This window comes from Pseudochaenichthys georgianus, unplaced genomic scaffold (genome assembly GCF_902827115.2).
Source record: "Pseudochaenichthys georgianus unplaced genomic scaffold, fPseGeo1.2 scaffold_1336_arrow_ctg1, whole genome shotgun sequence".
Taxonomy (NCBI): Eukaryota; Metazoa; Chordata; class Actinopteri; order Perciformes; family Channichthyidae; genus Pseudochaenichthys; species Pseudochaenichthys georgianus.
This window is the reverse complement of record NW_027262220.1, coordinates 1-20,453: the sequence shown is the minus strand read 5'-3', so window position 1 is coordinate 20,453 and position 20,453 is coordinate 1. Positions and strand designations below refer to the sequence as shown.

Genomic DNA, 20,453 nt, shown 5'->3' with positions numbered 1-20,453 from the left:
CATTTCCGAGGGCCGCCATTGGCTGCACTTTGAGAACTCCTGGGTTAGATGTTAGCGGTTGGATGTTAGCAGTTAGATGTTAGCAATTAGATGTTAGCGATTAGATGTTAGCGGTTAGCTGTTAGATGTTATCAGTTAGATGTTAGCTGTTGGTAGTTAGCGGTCAGCTGTTAGCGATTAGATGTTATCAGTTAGATGTTAGCTGTTGGTAGTTAGCGGTCAGCTGTTAGCGATTAGATGTTATCAGTTAGATGTTAGCTGTTGGTAGTTAGCGGTTAGCTGTTAGCAGTTAGATGTTATCAGTTAGATGTTAGCTGTTGGTAGTTAGCGGTCAGCTGTTAGCGATTAGATGTTATCAGTTAGATGTTAGCTGTTGGTAGTTAGTGGTCAGCTGTTAGCGATTAGATGTTATCAGTTAGATGTTAGCTGTTGGTAGTTAGCGGTTAGCTGTTAGCAGTTAGATGTTATCGGTTAGATGTTAGCGGTTAGATGTTAGCAGTTAGATGTAAGGGCAGTTACGGCCCGTCCACACACAGGCATGAAAAAAATCTTGAAAAATATTGATGCTGGGCGTGTCTGAAGCTTGGCGATTTTTTGCGAGCAACGCGACCAACAATCGATCACATGAATCTCCCGCCCCCGACATACAAAGCATAGCAATGTTAAAACGAAGTAAACTGGATATAAAATCCCCAAACAGGCGAAAACCTACCAGTTTCCCCCCCTGTCTCTGCCACCTCCCTCCATGCCTGGCTCCTCCGGTTTGTATCCCGGTAAATAGTCTGGTCGTAAAGAACCGGGTGATTTGCTACCGTAATTTCTCGTTTGGAATATGAGGAAATTAACTGCGGTCTGGCTCTCCCAGCTTGCACGCGGTTTGATTGGCGAGCGCTTGTACTGGCGGGATTGCATAAACGGGATTTGATTGGCTGATGCCAGCTTCGAAAGCATCGGGAGAATCAAAAGTTGAACATTGCTCAACTTTTGATGCTCCGCTCCCCACAATGCAGTTCGGCGAAGATTCAAAATCTTCTACGTCACCCCATTCAAGTGAATGGGCGAAGCTTTGAAAGATGTTGTCCATGCCTGTGTGTGGACGGGCCGTTAGTGCCTTTTCTTGCAGAAAGCTGCAGGCCGGGTGCTGGGCAGCTCTACTCTCAGCGTTTCATCAATAAAACGCTCCAAGACTATTTTACACCTTTTTCTTCACTATAAGCACCGACCGGAACATTCTTGCTCTCACAAAAAAAAAATTCATTCTGTGCCATTTGGTGGAGTTTTAGTTTCTTCCTCTCTTCTTTTATGTTGTTGATTTATTTGTTCTTCTTTTTTCTACTTAAAAAATACCTTAATTTTCCTTTTCCTTCAGTTCTGTCTGTCTGTCTGTCTGTCAGGTTTATCCCCTCAGTTATTCCTCAGGAGTCTCAGTGATCAGTGGTGATAAGCGATCATTTAATCAACAAATCATAATTGATCACCTTTTATACCCAGAGGTATCTTCTGAACGTAAGAGTATTAACACCAAGGTGAAGAATGGCTCTGTAAACGTCCTGCAAAATATGAAGAAAACGTCCCTCATGTTCCATGTCTCCCCTTTAAATCTATCAAACATGTAGAAGTATAATTCACCTCTAAGCCATGCAGCCGGTTGAAGATCAGCCAGTGCAGATAAACACGGCGTATCGTAGTGTGGGCATAGATCTAAAACAGAGCAAGATAAAAATAAATGAAATGTTATGAAGGACTAAAATATTAAAAGCACTTAGAGCAAGTGAAGGCAGCTGAAAATATTTGTAAAGCCAAATTAGTAATTAGAGAACACACTTTAATAAAACATGTGCACTAATTATCTCTGGGTGAAGGAGGGCGGCTCGGAGGAGGCTCTCTGGATGTGAAGATAAGGATGTTTAGAAGTGAGAGCCTCAGAGACGCGGGTAATTAAGTCAGCGAAGTAAAAACCAAAGTTTATAAAAAGTGAAACTGCGACTTCCTGTCTCCGAGACTCATCAATGATGCAGGAGGAACATGAATATTACAGCACATCAGTGAGAGTAGGGACAGTCCTGAATTAAACATGGGTGCATCACGAAGTAAGGAAGAATATCACACACACACACACACACACACACACACACACACACACACACACACACACACACACACACACACACACACACACACACACACACACACACACACACACACACACACACACACACACACACACACACACACACACACACACACACACACACACACACACGCGCGCGCGCGCGCGCACACACACACACAATGGATTCAAATCTGTACCTAGACTAAGTTTGATCAGTTAACTAGTTCACTAACAAGGTCTAAAATATCTGTTCCAAAAGTTGTGTTGTGTTAAATATTAAACTAGTGAAGCTCGAAACGTGTGCTAGTTAACATGTATGACAGTGGCAGTCCTTCACTAGGTAACTAGTTAACATTTCACCCATAATAGATCGGTAGTTAACATTCAGAGCCTCACTAGTTGAGAGTTCAATAGTTGAGGAAACTCACGTCTGAATAGGGAATACATTCTCCTTAAAGCGTGTGTGTGTGTGTGTGTGTGTGTGTGTGTGTGTGTGTGTGTGTGTGTGTGTGTGTGTGTGTGTGTGTGTGTGTGTGTGTGTGTGTGTGTGTGTGTGTGTGTGTGTGTGTGTGTGTGTGTGTGTGTGTGTGTGTGTGTGTGTGTGTGTGTGTGTGTGTGTGTGTGTGTGTGTGTGTGTGTGTGTGTGTGTGTGTGTGTGTGTGTGTGTGTGTGTGTGTGTGTGTGTGTGTGTGTGTGTGTGTGGTTCAGGGACATGGATGTACATGTAATGAGGTGAACATTTGGAGTGTATTGAGTGGAGGGCCAGCTGCTGATGGGGGTGTACACGCCTCCCTGTGTTCCTACACGCTACCCCATGTTCTTTATTCGTCCTTTGTTTAAACCAGACGACTTCACGTTACACAACATCATTATAGAGTTTCACATTAAAGCAAAGAGAGAATTTAGGAAAAGTCCAAATAGTAAACACACCCACGCTAACGTTAGCCAAGTTGTGTCGACATTCTGAGCTATTGCTTTCAAAACCCAGTTCAAAATGCTTTACATGAGAAACTGATGCCATTTAAGAGACATAGCATGCATGCAAACACGTGATAAATCGCAGAGTACTTGTAATATATTTGTATATGTTGTATAAGTGTGTTAATCAAAGAGTTTTAAAAGACTCCCCCGTTTAGTTTTTAGCCTTCATTTAAAAAATGATCCAGATGTGCAGATTTAATATAAAATGTCTGTTATTTTTTAAGCAATGATTCCCTGATTTGATGAATAAATGAAGAAGCCTCTCCCGTGGTTCTTCAGGTTGTATGAGCTGTGTCTCAGGTCTCCAGCTGTGAGGGCTTCAGGTCTCAAACACGTTAAGGTCTTTGTTCTCCTCCAAAAATAAAAACGCCACTCACAGGTTTATATTTATCTCCAAAAGTAAATATATCTCTAGAGACAAACCGGAGGTCGCTGGTGGAGCGTCGCTCTGTAACCTGGAATACCTGAAACAAAATGTAATTATGCACAAACACTCCTCGCTATCAACGCTCTTCATTCAGCGCAGTGCTGCAATAACAGCTGGAGGTGGTGAATCTGAAACTATTTAAAATGTTATTGTTATGTACTTTAGGACTACAGTTATAATACAAATAAGAACAATAATTATATGTCTATATATAAGATTAATAATAAAGAAAACTGATAATGCGACACTTTTAACAACTAATCTGTTTTAAAAACAGCAGGAGAGCTAGCTATTGTTAGCTTTTAGCAGTGAGAAGTAAGCTGACAGTTAGCGATTATCTGTTAGCAGTTAGCAGTGAGAAGTTAGGTGACAGTTAGTTAACTTAGCGACTAGCTGTTAGTAGTTAGCTGTTAGCAGCTAGCAGTGAGAAGTTAGGTGACAGTTAGTTAACTTAGCGACTAGCTGTTAGTAGTTAGCTGTTAGCAGCTAGCAGTGAGAAGTTAGGTGACAGTTAGTTAACTTAGCGACTAGCTGTTAGTAGTTAGCTGTTAGCAGCTAGCAGTGAGAAGTTAGGTGACAGTTAGTTAACTTAGCAACTAGCTGTTAGTAGTTAGCTGTTAGCAGTTAACAGTGAGAAGTTAGGTGACAGTTAGTGAACTTATCGACTAGCTGTTAGTAGTTAGCTGTTAGCAGTTAACAGTGAGAAGTTAGCTGACAGTTAGTTGTTAGCGACTAACTGTTAGTAGTTAGCTGTTAGCAGTTAACAGTGAGAAGTTAGGTGACAGTTAGTGAACTTATCGACTAGCTGTTAGTAGTTAGCTGTTAGCAGCTAGCAGTGAGAAGTTAGCTGACAGTTAGTTGTTAGCGACTAGCTGTTAGCTGTTAGCTGACAGTTAGGTGTTGGCAGTTAGCTATTAGCTATTAGCGATCAGACAGGCAGACAGACAGACAGTCAGACAGACAGGCCCCTCCCCCTGTATGATGCGTTTCCTCTTCCTGTCTGTAAACTTCTGTGTCTGCATATTTTCTCTGTGCACATCATTACCATCAGAATAAAAAAAGGAACTATGAAAACGACCATCAGAACTATGACTTCCGGAGAACGCCCAAGGTAGAAACTTGCATGGTCACATGATGCACGCCGCCCAACCAATGAGCTCGCAGCGGACAGACACGCCCCCCCCCCCCGACCCCCCCACACCCAGAGATAGACTTTTAATATCCTGGAGGCTCGTCTTTCTCCATCTTTACCTTCCTTTGTCGTGACTCCTGCACACCCTCTATTTCCACTCAAACTCTTTGTTTTGATTTGCGGTTGCATCAGCGCTAACATGCACGTCCCTGATTGGTTGGTTGGTTGCAGTCACTTTGCATGTGCCACCACACCACGCCCCTCCCCCTTTATTTATTCAAGCTTCGGCTTTCAGTTTTCTTTCAGTTCAGCAGATCTTGAACTCTTTTGTTGTTGTTGCCCCCTCCCCCCGTGGTGGCGTGGGTGAGAGGGAGCATGGGGTCATTGAGGGAGGGGTCAGGGGTCATCGAGGGAGGGGTCTGAGGGTTCACTGCTAATAATGCCTTTCCTATGATGTGTGTTCTGTGGTGTTTTGTTCTGCTGTGTTTCTCAATCTCCTGCTCTACACCTATCGCTCTACACCTGACGTCGCTCTACACCTGTCGCTCTACACCTGTCGCTCTACACCTGACGCTCTACACCTGTCGCTCTACACCTGACGCTCTACACCTGACGCTCTACACCTATCGCTCTACACCTGTCGCTCTACACCTGACGCTCTACACCTGTCGCTCTACACCTGTCGCTCTACACCTATCGCTCTACACCTGATGCTCTACACCTGACGCTCTACACCTGTCGCTCTACACCTGTCGCTCTACACCTATCGCTCTACACCTGACGCTCTACACCTGTCGCTCTACACCTGTCGCTCTACACCTGTCGCTCTACACCTGTCGCTCTACACCTATCGCTCTACACCTGTCGCTCTACACCTGATGCTCTACACCTGTCGCTCTACACCTGACGCTCTACACCTGTCGCTCTACACCTGACGCTCTACACCTGTCGCTCTACACCTGTCGCTCTACACCTGTCGCTCTACACCTGTCGCTCTACACCTGACGTCGCTCTACACCTGTCGCTCTACACCTGTCGCTCTACACCTGTCGCTCTACACCTGACGCTCTACACCTGTCGCTCTACACCTGTCGCTCTACACCTGTCGCTCTACACCTATCGCTCTACACCTGACGTCGCTCTACACCTGACGTCGCTCTACACCTGTCGCTCTACACCTGACGCTCTACACCTGACGCTCTACACCTGTCGCTCTACACCTGACGCTCTACACCTGTCGCTCTACACCTGTCGCTCTACACCTATCGCTCTACACCTGATGCTCTACACCTGACGCTCTACACCTATCGCTCTACACCTGTCGCTCTACACCTATCGCTCTACACCTGATGCTCTACACCTGACGCTCTACACCTATCGCTCTACACCTGTCGCTCTACACCTGTCGCTCTACACCTGTCGCTCTACACCTGACGCTCTACACCTGTCGCTCTACACCTGTCGCTCTACACCTGTCGCTCTACACCTGATGCTCTACACCTATCGCTCTACACCTGTCGCTCTACACCTGACGCTCTACACCTATCGCTCTACACCTGTCGCTCTACACCTGACGCTCTACACCTGTCGCTCTACACCTATCGCTCTACACCTATCGCTCTACACCTGACGCTCTACACCTGTCGCTCTACACCTGACGCTCTACACCTGACGCTCTACACCTGACGCTCTACACCTGTCGCTCTACACCTGACGCTCTACACCTGTCGCTCTACACCTGACGCTCTACACCTGTCGCTCTACACCTGTCGCTCTACACCTGTCGCTCTACACCTGATGCTCTACACCTGTTGCTCTACACCTGACGCTCTACACCTGTCGCTCTACACCTGACGCTCTACACCTGTCGCTCTACACCTGACGCTCTACACCTGTCGCTCTACACCTGACGTCGCTCTACACCTGTCGCTCTACACCTGTCGCTCTACACCTGTCGCTCTACACCTGACGCTCTACACCTGTCGCTCTACACCTGTCGCTCTACACCTGTCGCTCTACACCTGATGCTCTACACCTATCGCTCTACACCTGTCGCTCTACACCTGACGCTCTACACCTATCGCTCTACACCTGTCGCTCTACACCTGACGCTCTACACCTGTCGCTCTACACCTGTCGCTCTACACCTGTCGCTCTACACCTGATGCTCTACACCTGTCGCTCTACACCTGACGCTCTACACCTGTCGCTCTACACCTATCGCTCTACACCTATCGCTCTACACCTGACGCTCTACACCTGACGCTCTACACCTGTCGCTCTACACCTGTCGCTCTACACCTGACGTCGCTCTACACCTGTCGCTCTACACCTGTCGCTCTACACCTGACGTCGCTCTACACCTGTCGCTCTACACCTGACGCTCTACACCTGACGCTCTACACCTGACGCTCTACACCTGTCGCTCTACACCTGACGTCGCTCTACACCTGTCGCTCTACACCTGTCGCTCTACACCTGACGCTCTACACCTGTCGCTCTACACCTGACGCTCTACACCTGACGCTCTACACCTGATGCTCTACACCTGACTCTCTACACCTGTCGCTCTACACCTGATGCTCTACACCTGACTCTCTACACCTGTCGCTCTACACCTGTCGCTCTACACCTGTCGCTCTACACCTGTCGCTCTACACCTGACGCTCTACACCTGACGCTCTACACCTGACGTCGCTCTACACCTGTCGCTCTACACCTGACGTCGCTCTACACCTGTCGCTCTACACCTGTCGCTCTACACCTGACGTCGCTCTACACCTGTCGCTCTACACCTGACGTCGCTCTACACCTGTCGCTCTACACCTGACGTCGCTCTACACCTGTCGCTCTACACCTGTCGCTCTACACCTGTCGCTCTACACCTGACGTCGCTCTACACCTGTCGCTCTACACCTGACGTCGCTCTACACCTGTCGCTCTACACCTGGTCCTGCAGGCGGAGAAGGTGCTGTCCTTCAGCCCGGAGACGAACCTGACGGCTCTGCTGCTGGAGGCCCGAGACCTGGAGGCTCGAGTCATCATCCTCTCTGCCAGGTGGGTGTTTGGGTACTTTCTGTTTGCGTAGTTTTGGTAGCAAAGCGTATTCTAAATAGAGAACCGCAGTGACGCCCTAAAACCCGGAAGTAAACTCCTTCCGGTTCCTTCGTCTAAAACCAAAGCAATTTCTCCATAGGGTTTTGGAAAATAGCTCGAAACAAGGTCTGAGGTTGAAGAGACATTAAAGAGACGGATCGCGTTTTGTTCAGCCGGATAATCTCCACGTGTCTACCCTACTTTTATCATTTTTGAATCTTAAATCTAGTCGCCAGAAGCAACATGCTAACGTTATGCTATAAAGGAGCTACAGCAGGGTCGCTGCTTCAACGTCACGCCGACTTCAGATCCAGATTCAAACTACAGATTCTAGATGGAACGAGTTGAAGCGTTTGTTGGAACACTTTGCAGGAGGCAGGGACTGGCTTTCAAGCAGAACAGAAACTAACTTAGAGTGTTCACGTGTTCGGCGTAATGACGTACAACGGCCTCCACGACTTCTGTAGTCCTATTCGAACAAAACGTAACCCGTCTCTTCAGTGCGTCTCAACCTCAGACCTTAGTTCAGATAGTTTCCCAACCCTATGGAGAGATCCCATTGCTTGTTGTCGAAGGAACCGGCAGTGGTACAAATGCTAACTTACTTCCGGGTTTTAGGACGTGTCACTGCGGTTCTCTATAGACATCTGTGTAACAACACGTGACCCACTTTAAACGCATCTCCAACGTCTCGCTTACAACTCGCTTAGGTCTTGCTCACATCTACCTACTGTCACGGCAAATATCTCACTAACATTCTGCTAAGAACCTGGTCCACCGAGACCTGCTCGGCCCTGCCACCCAGGTCCACCACCAAGTGCTTCCCCCCGTGTTCCAAGACTCGGAAAGGCTCGTCTTCAGGGGTCTGCAGGGGAACACCGGCGTGCCGTGCTGAGCAGTGGGGATCGGAGCAAAGGCCTTAGCGGTGTCCTGCAGGAAAGTGTGCTGGGCGCTCGCCGACCAGAGGGCCAATGTGTTGGGGAGGAAATCCCCTGAAACCCGCAGCGGCTGACCGTAGACCATCTCAGCCGTGGAGCACTGCAGATCTTCCTTTGGTGCGGTCCTAATGCCCAGCATAACCCAAGGCAGCTTGTCGATCCATTACCGTCCGTTAGGCTGGCCCTGAGGGGCTCGCAGAGGCTGCTGGCCTGAAGCTGATAAGCGGTTGTCTGGTGGAGCTTAACCCCCAAACCCCCGGCCACGGCATTACAAAGCTTGGACGTGAACTGCAAACCACACACCCATGTCGCAATGAAGGCCCGGGCTATGTCTCTTATGCTAACGTATAGCTTACGTCTCTCATGCTAACGTTTAGCTCACGTCTCTCATGCTAACGTTGAGCTCACGTCTCACATGCTAACGTTGAGCTCACGTCTCACATGCTAACGTTTAGCTCACGTCTCTCATGCTAACGTTTAGCTTACGTCTCTCATGCTAACATTTAGCTTACGTCTCACATTCTAACGTTGAGCTCACGTCTCACATGCTAACGTTTAGCTCACGTCTCTCATGCCAACGTTTAGCTTGCGTCTCTCATGCTAACATTTAGCTTACGTCTCTCATGTTAACGTTTAGCTCACGTCTCTCATGCTAACGTTTAGCTTACGTCTCACATGCTAACGTTTAGCTCACGTCTCACATGCTAACGTTTAGCTCACGTCTCTCATGCCTACGTTTAGCTTACGTCTCTCATGCTAACGTTTAGCTCACGTCTCACATGCTAACGTTTAGCTTACGTCTCTCATGCTAACGTTTAGCTCACGTCTCTCATGCTAACGTTTAGCTTACGTCTCACATGCTAACGTTGAGCTCACGTCTCACATGCTAACGTTGAGCTCACGTCTCACATGCTAACGTTTAGCTCACGTCTCTCATGCTAACGTTTAGCTTACGTCTCTCATGCTAATGTTTAGCTTACGTCTCACATTCTAACGTTTAGCTCACGTCTCTCATGCCAACGTTTAGCTTGCGTCTCTCATGCTAACATTTAGCTTACGTCTCTCATGTTAACGTTTAGCTCACGTCTCTCATGCTAACGTTTAGCTTACGTCTCACATGCTAACGTTTAGCTCACGTCTCACATGCTAACGTTTAGCTCACGTCTCACATGCTAACGTTTAGCTCACGTCTCTCATGCTAGCGTTAAGCTAACGCCTGCTAACGCCCCACAGTGAGGACGAGGCAGCCGCCGTGTACAAAGCGGCGCGGCAGCTGAACATGACGGGATCAGGATACGTTTGGATGGTCGGAGAGCGAGAGATGACCGGGAAGGCTCTGAGCGAGGCTCCTGACGGTACTCTTCCTCCTCCTCCTCCTCTTCATCACATCCTCCTCTTCATCACATCCTCCTGCTCCTCCTCTTCATCACCTACTTCTTTAGCACTATATCACCTCCTCTTCATCGCCTCTTCATCACTTCTTCATGATCACCTCCTCCTCTTCATCACCTCCTCTTCATCACCTACTCCTTTAGCACTATATCACCTCCTCTTCATCGCCTCTTCATCACTTCTTCATGATCACCTCCTCCTCTTCATCACCTCCTCTTCATCACCTACTCCTTTAGCACTATATCACCTCCTCTTCATCACCTCTTCATCACTTCTTCATGATCACCTCCTCCTCTTCATCACCTCCTCCCCCTCTTCCTCCCCTCTTCATCACCTCCTCCTCCCCTTTTCATCACCTCCTCCTCTTCATCACCTCCCCTCTTCATCAGCTCCTCCTCCCCTTCCTCCCCTCTTCATCACCTCCTCCTCCTCTTCCCCCCCTCTTCATCCTCCCCTCTTCATCACCTCCTCTTCATCACCTCCCCTCTTCATCAGCTCCTCCTCCCCTTCCTCCCCTCTTCATCACCTCCTCCTCCTCTTCCCCCCCTCTTCATCCTCCCCTCTTCATCACCCTCCTCTTCATCCCCTCCCCTCTTCATCAACTCCTCCTCCTCTTCATCACCTCCTCCTCTTCATCCTCCCCTCTTCATCACCTCCCCTCTTCATCACCTCCTCCTCCTCTTCCCCCCCTCTTCATCCTCCCCTCTTCATCACCTCCTCTTCATCACCTCCCCTCTTCATCAACTCCTCCTCCTCTTCCTCCCCTCTTCATCACCTCCTCCTCTTCATCCTCCCCTTTTCATCACTTCCCCTCTTCATCACCTCCCCTCTTCATCAGCTCCTCCTCCTCTTCCTCCCCTCTTCATCACCTCCCCTCTTCATCAACTCCTCCTCCTCTCCCTCCCCTCTTCATCACCTCTCCTCTTCATCCTCCTCCTCGTAATCACTCCTCTTCCTCTGGAAGTCTCTTCCTCTTCCTCACCTCTCTGGAAGTCTCTTCATCTTCCTCTCCTCTTCCTCACCTCTCTGGAAGTCTCTTCCTCTCCTCTTCCTCACCTCTCTGGAAGTCTCTTCCTCTTCCTCTCCTCTTCCTCACCTCTCTGGAAGTCTCTTCCTCACCTCTCTGGAAGTCTCTTCCTCTCCTCTTCCTCAACTCTCTGGAAGTCTCTTCCTCTTCCTCTCCTCTTCCTCACCTCTCTGGAAGTCTCTCTCTTCCTCTCCTCTTCCTCACCTCTCTGGAAGTCTCTTCCTCTTCCTCACCTCTCTGGAAGTCTCTCTCTTCCTCTCTCTTCCTCACCTCTCTGGAAGTCTCTCTCTTCCTCTCCTCTTCCTCACCTCTCTGGAAGTCTCTTCCTCTTCCTCTCCTCTTCCTCACCTCTCTGGAAGTCTCTCTCTTCCTCTCCTCTTCCTCACCTCTCTGGAAGTCTCTTCCTCTTCCTCACCTCTCTGGAAGTCTCTTCCTCTTCCTCTCCTCTTCCTCTCCTCTCTGGAAGTCTATCTCTTCCTCTCCTCTTCCTCACCTCTCTGGAAGTCTCTCTCTTCCTCTCCTCTTCCTCACCTCTCTGGAAGTCTCTTCCTCTTCCTCTCCTCTTCCTCACCTCTCTGGAAGTCTCTCTCTTCCTCTCCTCTTCCTCACCTCTCTGGAAGTCTCTTCCTCTTCCTCTCCTCTTCCTCACCTCTCTGGAAGTCTCTTCCTCTTCCTCACCTCTCTGGAAGTCTCTTCCTCTTCCTCTCCTCTTCCTCACCTCTCTGGAAGTCTCTCTCTTCCTCTCCTCTTCCTCACCTCTCTGGAAGTCTCTCTCTTCCTCTCTCTCGGCTCTGCTTCCATCCAACATCAGAGATATTTTTCAAACAAAGTCTTTCTAAAAACTCAGATCCAGGTCAGTGAAGTCGTGAGGAAGAGGAGCTGAGATCTTCATCAGTCGCACCATATCCTGCAGATAAAGCTGATCAAAGTTGCTCTCTGTGGTTTCTGCAGCGAGAGCCTTCACATACATCACCTCTAAAGGACTCTTTAAAGTAGAGACACTGCATACTGATATACACCTGAACATCAGCAGGAGAGGACTCTTTAAAGTAGAGACACTACATGCTGATATACACCTGAACATCAGCAGGAGAGGACTCTTTAAAGTAGAGACACTACATACTGATATACACCTGAACATCAGCAGGAGAGGACTCTTTAAAGTAGAGACACTACATACTGATATACACCTGAACATCAGCAGGAGAGGACTCTTTAAAGTAGAGACACTACATACTGATATACACCTGAACATCAGCAGGAGAGGACTCTTTAAAGTAGAGACACTACGTACTGATATACACCTGAACATCAGCAGGAGAGGACTCTTTAAAGTAGAGACACTACATACTGATATACACCTGAACATCAGCAGGAGAGGACTCTTTAAAGTAGAGACACTACATACTGATATACACCTGAACATCAGCAGGAGAGGACTCTTTAAAGTAGAGACACTACGTACTGATATACACCTGGACATCAGCAGGAGAGGACTCTTTAAAGTAGAGCCACTACACACTGATATACACCTGAACATCAGCAGGAGAGGACTTTTTAAAATAGAGACACTACATACTGATATACACCTGAACATCAGCAGGAGAGGACTCTTTAAAGTAGAGACACGACACACTGATATACACCTGAACATCAGAGGAGAGGACTCTTTAAAGTAGAGGCGTCCCAGCCCCCGGCGGAGACCTTGAGGTTCTGATCTGATTGATAAGCGCGTGCTCGCGGAGCCGTTGGATGGAAACATGGCCGCCTCTCTGTCTGTCTGTCGTGCTGCAGGTCTCTGATGAAGGAAGCCTCTCCTCCTCATCACAGTAGTTTCTGCTCAGCGTCCTGGTCGTGTTTCTCTGGTTTTTCTCTAACTGCTGGTTGAACGTTTAAACATCTGCGACAGATCAAAAGAGACGTGTTTAAAGGTTCCTAACCACTGTTTCTTTCTGGCTCATTGTAACTGTGTGGCTTTAAATGTGTCTAACATCTTTTTGTTTGTTTCATTTTCTATAGTGTGTGTCCGCCCGCCCGTCTGCTCGTTCTCACGTACACTATAACATGTGTTGGGGGGGGTGGGATATTCGGGGGTCGAGGGGGGGTTTGGGTGGGTTTAAAAACTGCTAATGTTGCTACGGTTACCATGACGTGTGTCTGAACAAACACTGGTAAGATGCCGCCGCTGCTTCCCGTTTCCTGCTTGATGATCTGCCCCTATGCCATTGGCCGATAGAGTTCCCGCCCACTGGGAGTAGGGAGGGGGCGGGGCTTATTGAGTCAGCTGATCACTCGGGCAGCCAGATGACGTCAACACGCTGATATGGCTAAACGTATGTGGACACCAAGATAGCCTTGAGTAGATATGGTGCGTTCAGGCTCTCCTGGGATATTCCTGAGGTTTTTCTCCGACTTGGTTTGTTCATGAAGATACTATTAATATACTATATATGTAGTTGAGTCAGTATCGTCCAAAAGATTAATAGCTTATCTACTATTTTCAAAGAAGTCTTAATTCACGGTCACATTCTTTTGATATTTCACGAGTAAAACATCTTGGAATAGTTTTTGTAAATTGGAATAACCCTTTAATTGTCAAGCTAATATTAAGCGAAAGGTTTTAATGTTCGCTTTATTTAATTTTCTGTATATTAATTGATTTACTGTAATTTAATATAATCTGCCTATTAGGTCGATGAAAGGACGATTATTAGCTAACTTTACTCTACGAGTAATAGCTAGCTTCAGGGCTAACAGCGCTAGCTTGTGGTTTAAGCAGAACATGTTAGCTTGTTGTTCTGTTCCCAGTCATTTCTATGGGGAATGCTAACAGTATTAGCCAGCTATTGTAAGTGTCTTCATTAGTCAACATTAGCCAGCTGTCAGTTAGTGGAAAACTGTGGACGTTCTATCAAAGGCTGCACTTTCACTACAGTTATTTAGATATAGAGATGTCCACATACTTTTGGCCATGTAAGACCCTCCATAGCTGTACATTGGATCTGCAGGAGAGCCTTTGGCCGCTGTTTGAAGACTTCCTGTGACATAATGTTGGAGTTAAATTAAACGTGGTCCACGTTGACCCTCAGGTGCGTCCCTCAGGTGCGTCCCTCTGGCTGCTGGGTGATCTGCTCCCCGCTCTGACCCCTTTCTGTTTCAGAAAACCTCCTCACCAGCTGCTGCACTCTTAGAAATGATGTGTAATTTCTCTACACATCCCTGTCCCTTCCCGTAACTCCAGATGTGTCCAAAGATTATCCATCATGTTCTTAAAAGTGTGGCAAAACAGCACTCTGAAAATAATCCTCAGCTGTTCTGTCTCTGCCAGAGAAGTTTGGGGTTTCTTCTTAGGGAAACCGTCTCAGATTAAAGACGTGTTTATTATTGAACCTGGTTTCCTTATCCACAGAGAAGACAACGTGAGAGGAGATTGAGTTTGAAATATCATCAGAAAATAGGACTTTGATTTTCATGAAAAACCCTTTTCTCAGAGGACCCTTTATTATTTGGACTCTAAGTTTAGAAATTCCTCACTTCTTTCTTATTGACATCAGAACATAAGTTTGACTCATAATTAATAACCCAACATCGACTATCTATATGCAGTGTAAGAGTTTTGGCTCAAATTATTACCATTAAGAACCAGAAACACACAAAATATGTGTTTATTAATAAATTCCTTGCCATGTTTAATAATCAAAACTATTATTTTAACACAGTTCCTTATCGGTAACAGTCTGGATCTCAGGAACACCAGCTTACCAGTTAAAATGAAACTAGAAAGGACCATGACCTCCGCCAAGGCCGTTTCCATATATTTAAAATGATGCTAGTATGCGCACCGTGATTCGTCCACCACCACCTCCCTGAGCTCTGTACAGGTGTGTGAAGACCTCTAAATAATGAGCTCTGAAGAGTGGGTGAACATTACAACATGAACACTCGTACCTGACGTAGAATTCAACAGTAAACTGCGAGCGTCACGGGTGTACCACTAACAGACCTGAAGTCTTCTCAGAGGTATTTCTGCTGCTGTGTGATGGCTTGCATCAGATCCTACAGGTGTTCCTGTTATTGTGTCCACCCCCTGCTCTCTGAAACGATTCCCTGAAAAGAAACCTAAGAAGCAGTACTGTGACGTTATGGATTTTTCTTTACCAGACACTTGTCCCATTATGAGGAAAAGGTTTCTGCATTTGATGCTTCAGCTAACGGACAACCGTCTGCTAGCACCGTTAGCATTCCTCTGTGCCACGGGAACACGTTAACTTAATTCAGAATCAGTTTTTAACTGCAATAACCAGTTCTACTCTTTAACTTAAGAAAGGTAGCTTATCCTGTCTTCGTGGTTGAAGGGGGCAGGAATGCTTCTGCAGTGCTTCAGTTTCAGTTAGCAGCTGAAACTGTGCTAATGTTAGCTAGCTGTTCTCTATTTGATGGCTGAATATTATCTGCTCAGAAGGCACTAGCTAGCTACACTGCTAACAGCACTAGCTAGCTACACTGCTAACAGCACTAGCTAGCTACACTGCTAACAGCACTAGCTAGCTACACTGCTAACAGCACTAGCTAGCTACACTGCTAACAGCACTAGCTAGCTACACTGCTAACAGCACTATCTAGTGCCTTCTGCAGTTCTCAGTGTTTTCATGAGTAAATATATGCTAGATGTTCCTGGCAGTTTCATTAGGGAATGCTAATGGTGTTAGCGTGCTGTTCTCAGTTAGCTGGAGCGCAGATGTAGACACTTTTCGTTGCAGTGTGACGAGTTTCTACTGAAGGAAATCACCAGGCACAGTTCATAACGTCCCAGTGAGGCTTTTCTCTTTCCTTAGACAAACGGCTGTGATTCTCAGAGTGAACTCCCAGCATGCAGTTTGGTGGTACTGAACAATGACCTGACGCCTGAAGCCCTGAGAGTGTGTGTGTGTGTGTGTGTGTGTTTGAATTACACTGAAGCACTCCTTTAGTTACATCTATAAGATTAGTTAAACTGTGTGTGCGAGTTAATTAGCCGTATGAATGAGGGCAGTTTCCAGTCTGCAGCCCGCTTTCTGCTGTGTGTGTAACCTCTCCTTTGTGTGTGTGTGTGTGTGTGTGTGTGTGTGTGTGTGTGTGTGTGTGTCTGTATGTGTGTGTGTGTGTGTGTGTGTGTCTGTATGTATGTGTGTGTGTGTGTGTGTGTGTGTCTGTCTGTCTGTCTCTGTGTGTGTGTGTGTGTGTGTGTGTGTGTGTCTGTGTGTGCGTGTCTGTGTGTGTGTGTGTGTGTGTGTGTGTCTGTGTGTGTGTGTGTGTATGTGTGTGTGTGGTACAGGCCTGCTGGGCCTCCAGCTGATTAACGGTAAGAATGAGTCGGCTCACATCGCGGACGCGGTGGCGGTCGTGGCTCAGTCGCTGCAGGAGCTGTTTGAGAAGGAGAACATCACGGAGCCTCCGAGGGGCTGCGTGGGAAACACCAACATCTGGAGGACCGGGCCGCTCTTCAAACGGTCAGTATCAACGCTGATCCAGGTGAAAGGTCAACTAAGGGATGAGGTACGCCTATTACTAGACTCCTGGTACTCCTGGTACTAGGATCCTTCATTTAACCCATCCTGTTCCCGCAGAGGGGAACAGGATGGGTCAAATGTCACTGTGCTGTGTGCTCTGCATGTGTGACCATTAAAGAGGGTTTCCTCCCTCCCAATTCTATTCTAGGATGTTATCAGATCTGTATCTTCTTCTGTTGACTTCAGATCTCAGTCGGGGTTCTTCCTGTGTTGTTCTGAACGTAAAGAAGCCCTGAGAAACAAACATCTATGATTCTTACACGTTTAGTTCAGCAGGATAATCTCCACATATTAACACCACTTTATGATTTCTGAAGTAAACGTTGGGCTATAAAGGAACTACAGCACGGTCACATGACTTCACGTCACCAACGCTAAGCTAAAGGAGGCTAATGTTGAGCTATAATGGAACTATAGCACGGTCACATGACTTCACGTCACCACCGCTAAGCTAAAGGAGGCTAATGTTGAGCTATAATGGAACTACAGCACGGTCACATGACTTCACGTCACCACCGCTAAGCTAAAGGTGGCTAATGTTGGGCTATAAAGGAACTACAGCACAGTCACATGACTTCACGTCACCACCGCTAAGCTAAAGGTGGCTAATGTTGGGCTATAAAGGAACTACAGCACGGTCACATGATTTCACGTCACCACCGCTAAGCTAAAAGAGGCTAATGTTGGGCTATAAAGGAACTACAGCACGGTCACATGACTTCACGTCTCCACCGCTAAGCTAAAGGAGGCTAATGTTGGGCTATAAAGGAACTACAGCACAGTCACATGACTTCACGTCACCACCGCTAAGCTAAAGGTGGCTAATGTTGGGCTATAAAGGAACTACAGCACGGTCACATGACTTCACGTCACCACCGCTAAGCTAAAGGAGGCTAATGTTGAGCTATAATGGAACTATAGCACGGTCACATGACTTCACGTCACCACCGCTAAGCTAAAGGAGGCTAATGTTGGGCTATAAAGGAACTACAGCTCGGTCACATGACTTCACATCACCACCGCTAAGCTAAAGGTGGCTAATGTTGGGCTATAAAGGAACTACAGCACGGTCACATGATTTCACGTCACCACCGCTAAGCTAAAGGAGGCTAATGTTGGGCTATAAAGGAACTACAGCACGGTCACATGATTTCACGTCACCACCGCTAAGCTAAAGGTGGCTAATGTTGGGCTATAAAGGAACTACAGCACGGTCACATGATTTCACGTCACCACCGCTAAGCTAAAGGAGGCTAATGTTGGGCTATAAAGGAACTACAGCACGGTCACATGACTTCACGTCACCACCGCTAAGCTAAAGGAGGCTAATGTTGGGCTATAAAGGAACTACAGCACGGTCACATGACTTCACGTCACCAACGCTAAGCTAAAGGTGGCTAATGTTGGGCTATAAAGGAACTACAGCACGGTCACATGATTTCACGTCACCACCGCTAAGCTAAAAGAGGCTAATGTTGGGCTATAAAGGAACTACAGCACGGTCACATGACTTCACGTCTCCACCGCTAAGCTAAAGGAGGCTAATGTTGGGCTATAAAGGAGGCTGTGGCGCAGTGGACAGTGTGCATTGGTGTTCGGATCAGGGGGTCACAGGTTCAAACCCCACTGCAGTCAGCATGTCGTTGTGTCCCTGAGACTCTTCACCCCAAAGTGCTCCTGTGAGGATTGCCCACAGTATTGAGTATGTAAGTCGCTTTGGATAAAAGCGTCTAACAAGTAATGTAATCTAACTACAGCACGGTCCAACCGACTCTCACGGCATTTCGTGTTATAGTCACGACATCTAATCTATTGATTCGTGTTCACCAACACAGACTTTTTTGTAGTCTGTGAAGAAAAGAAATGTCTCAGAGCCTCAGGATACTGAAATCTGTATTTTTTTAAATCTTTTTTTCCTTCTAATTTGTTATTCTTTTCTAAATGACACACTGTTATTTACTCACCAATAACACACAATTATCCTTGTTTTTATTTACTGGTTTAATTCCATAATCTCGGGCTTTGTTGGCATCCGTCAGGAACTGAATTTCAAAATAAAAATAACCGGAAAAGAATAACAAATTGGAAGGAAAAAAAGATTTGACAAATACAGATTTCAGTATTCTGAGGCTCTGAGCATTTATTTTCCTCACAGACGACAAAAAAGTCCAACATTATAAGATTTAAAATAAAAACAATAATCTGGCCACTTTCCACACACTCTCAAGGAGGCGAGAGTAAACCCTCTCCTGAAGAAACCCACTCTCAACCCGTCTGATGTTATAAACTACAGGCCTGTCTCTCTCCTCCCGTTCCTGTCTTTAGACACCTCTCCTGCTCTCTCCATCAGAACCACCTTCTGGATCCGCACCAGTCTGGTTTCAAGGCAGGTCGCTCCACAGAAACTGGCCTCCTTGCTGTCTCTGAGGAACTGCACACGGCTAAAGCAGCCTCCCTCTCCTCTGTCCTCATCCTGTTGGACCTGTCTGCTGCATTCGACACGGTGAACCATCAGATCCTCCTTCGCACTCTCCAAGAACTTGGAGTTTCAGGCTCTGCACTTTCCCTCCTCACCTCATTCCTCAAAGACCGCACCTACAGGGTCACTTGGAGAGGGTCTGAGTCCGACCCTTGTCAATTAACTACAGGGGTCCCTCAGGGCTCTGTTCTCGGTCCCCTCCTCTTCTCCTTGTACACAAACTCGCTCGGATCAGTCATTAGCCCGCACGGTTTTTCATACCACTGCTACGCTGACGACACCCAATGAGTCCTGCCCTTCCCCCGCTCAGAGACCCAGGTCGTCGCTCGCATCTCTGCTCGTCCAGCTGACATCGCTCAGTGGATGTCCGCTCACCACCTCAAGCTCAACCTTGACAAAACTGAACTGCTTTTCCTTCCGGAAAAGATTGTCCCTCTCTTGACCTGACTATCAACATCGGCCCCTCTGTTGTCTCCCTGACTCAGACTGCAAGGACTCTGGGTGGGACCCTGGATAACAACCTGTCCTTCACTGCAAACATCGCTGCTACAACCCGCTGCTGCAGATACACGCTCTACAGCATCAGGAGGACGCGTCCCCAGCTGACCCAGAGAGCCACGCAGGTTCTGGTCCAGGCTCTCGTCAGCTCACGCCTAGACTACTGCAACTCCCTCCTGGCTGGTCTGCCTGCATGTGCCCTCCGACCTCTGCAGCTCATCCAGAATGCAGCGGCTCGTCTGGTCTTCAACCTTCCTGAATGTTCCCACACCACGCCGCTCCTCCGCTCCCTCCACTGGCTTCCGGTAACTGCTAGAATCCACTTCCAGACCCTGGTACTTGCGTACCATGCTGCGAATGGATCTGGCCCTTCTTACATCCAGGACTCCCCATTGACATCAGGACCGCAGAAAGCTCACACACCTTCCAGACTGAAACTCATCTCTTTCGACTCCACCTCGAGGATAGAATGACTAACAAAGAACTGCTAACAAAGCACTTATATACTAACAAAGGACTGGCTCCTCTAAAGCCAGCTGAGTAGCACTTGAAACGCTTGGCTCTATGAAACCTGATGTACTTTATGATTCTGTTTTCTTCAAGGTTGTGTCTTCCTGGTCGAAGAACACATTACCAGTAGAAATACATTGCTTTTAAAATCGTTCTGTGTGACACGAAAAAAAGGGGGAAATGGTTTTGGTGAACACGAATCAATAGATTACATGTCGTGACTATAACACGACATGCCGTGAGGCTGGGTTGGCCGGTCACATGACTTCACGTCTCCACCGCTAAATGGCTGCATTTGATCGGTTTTGTGA

The 20,453-nt window shown here is 47.4% G+C and overlaps 1 protein-coding gene across 1 annotated transcript in view; it reads left to right on the top strand.

Moving 5' to 3' along the window:
• The window catches only part of LOC117440928 (glutamate receptor ionotropic, NMDA 1-like), a gene marked incomplete at its 3' end in the record, with an annotated part of 32,454 nt that extends 15,813 nt beyond the window's left edge, over positions 1 to 16,641 (top strand). Inside the window, exons 4-7 of the mRNA XM_034077145.2 lie at positions 4,573 to 4,632; positions 7,613 to 7,710; positions 9,921 to 10,042; positions 16,421 to 16,641. Coding sequence (XP_033933036.2) covers positions 4,573 to 4,632; positions 7,613 to 7,710; positions 9,921 to 10,042; positions 16,421 to 16,641 — 501 coding nt within the window. The remainder of the gene's footprint in view (positions 1 to 4,572; positions 4,633 to 7,612; positions 7,711 to 9,920; positions 10,043 to 16,420) is intronic.
• Positions 16,642 to 20,453: the final 3,812 nt, after the last annotated feature.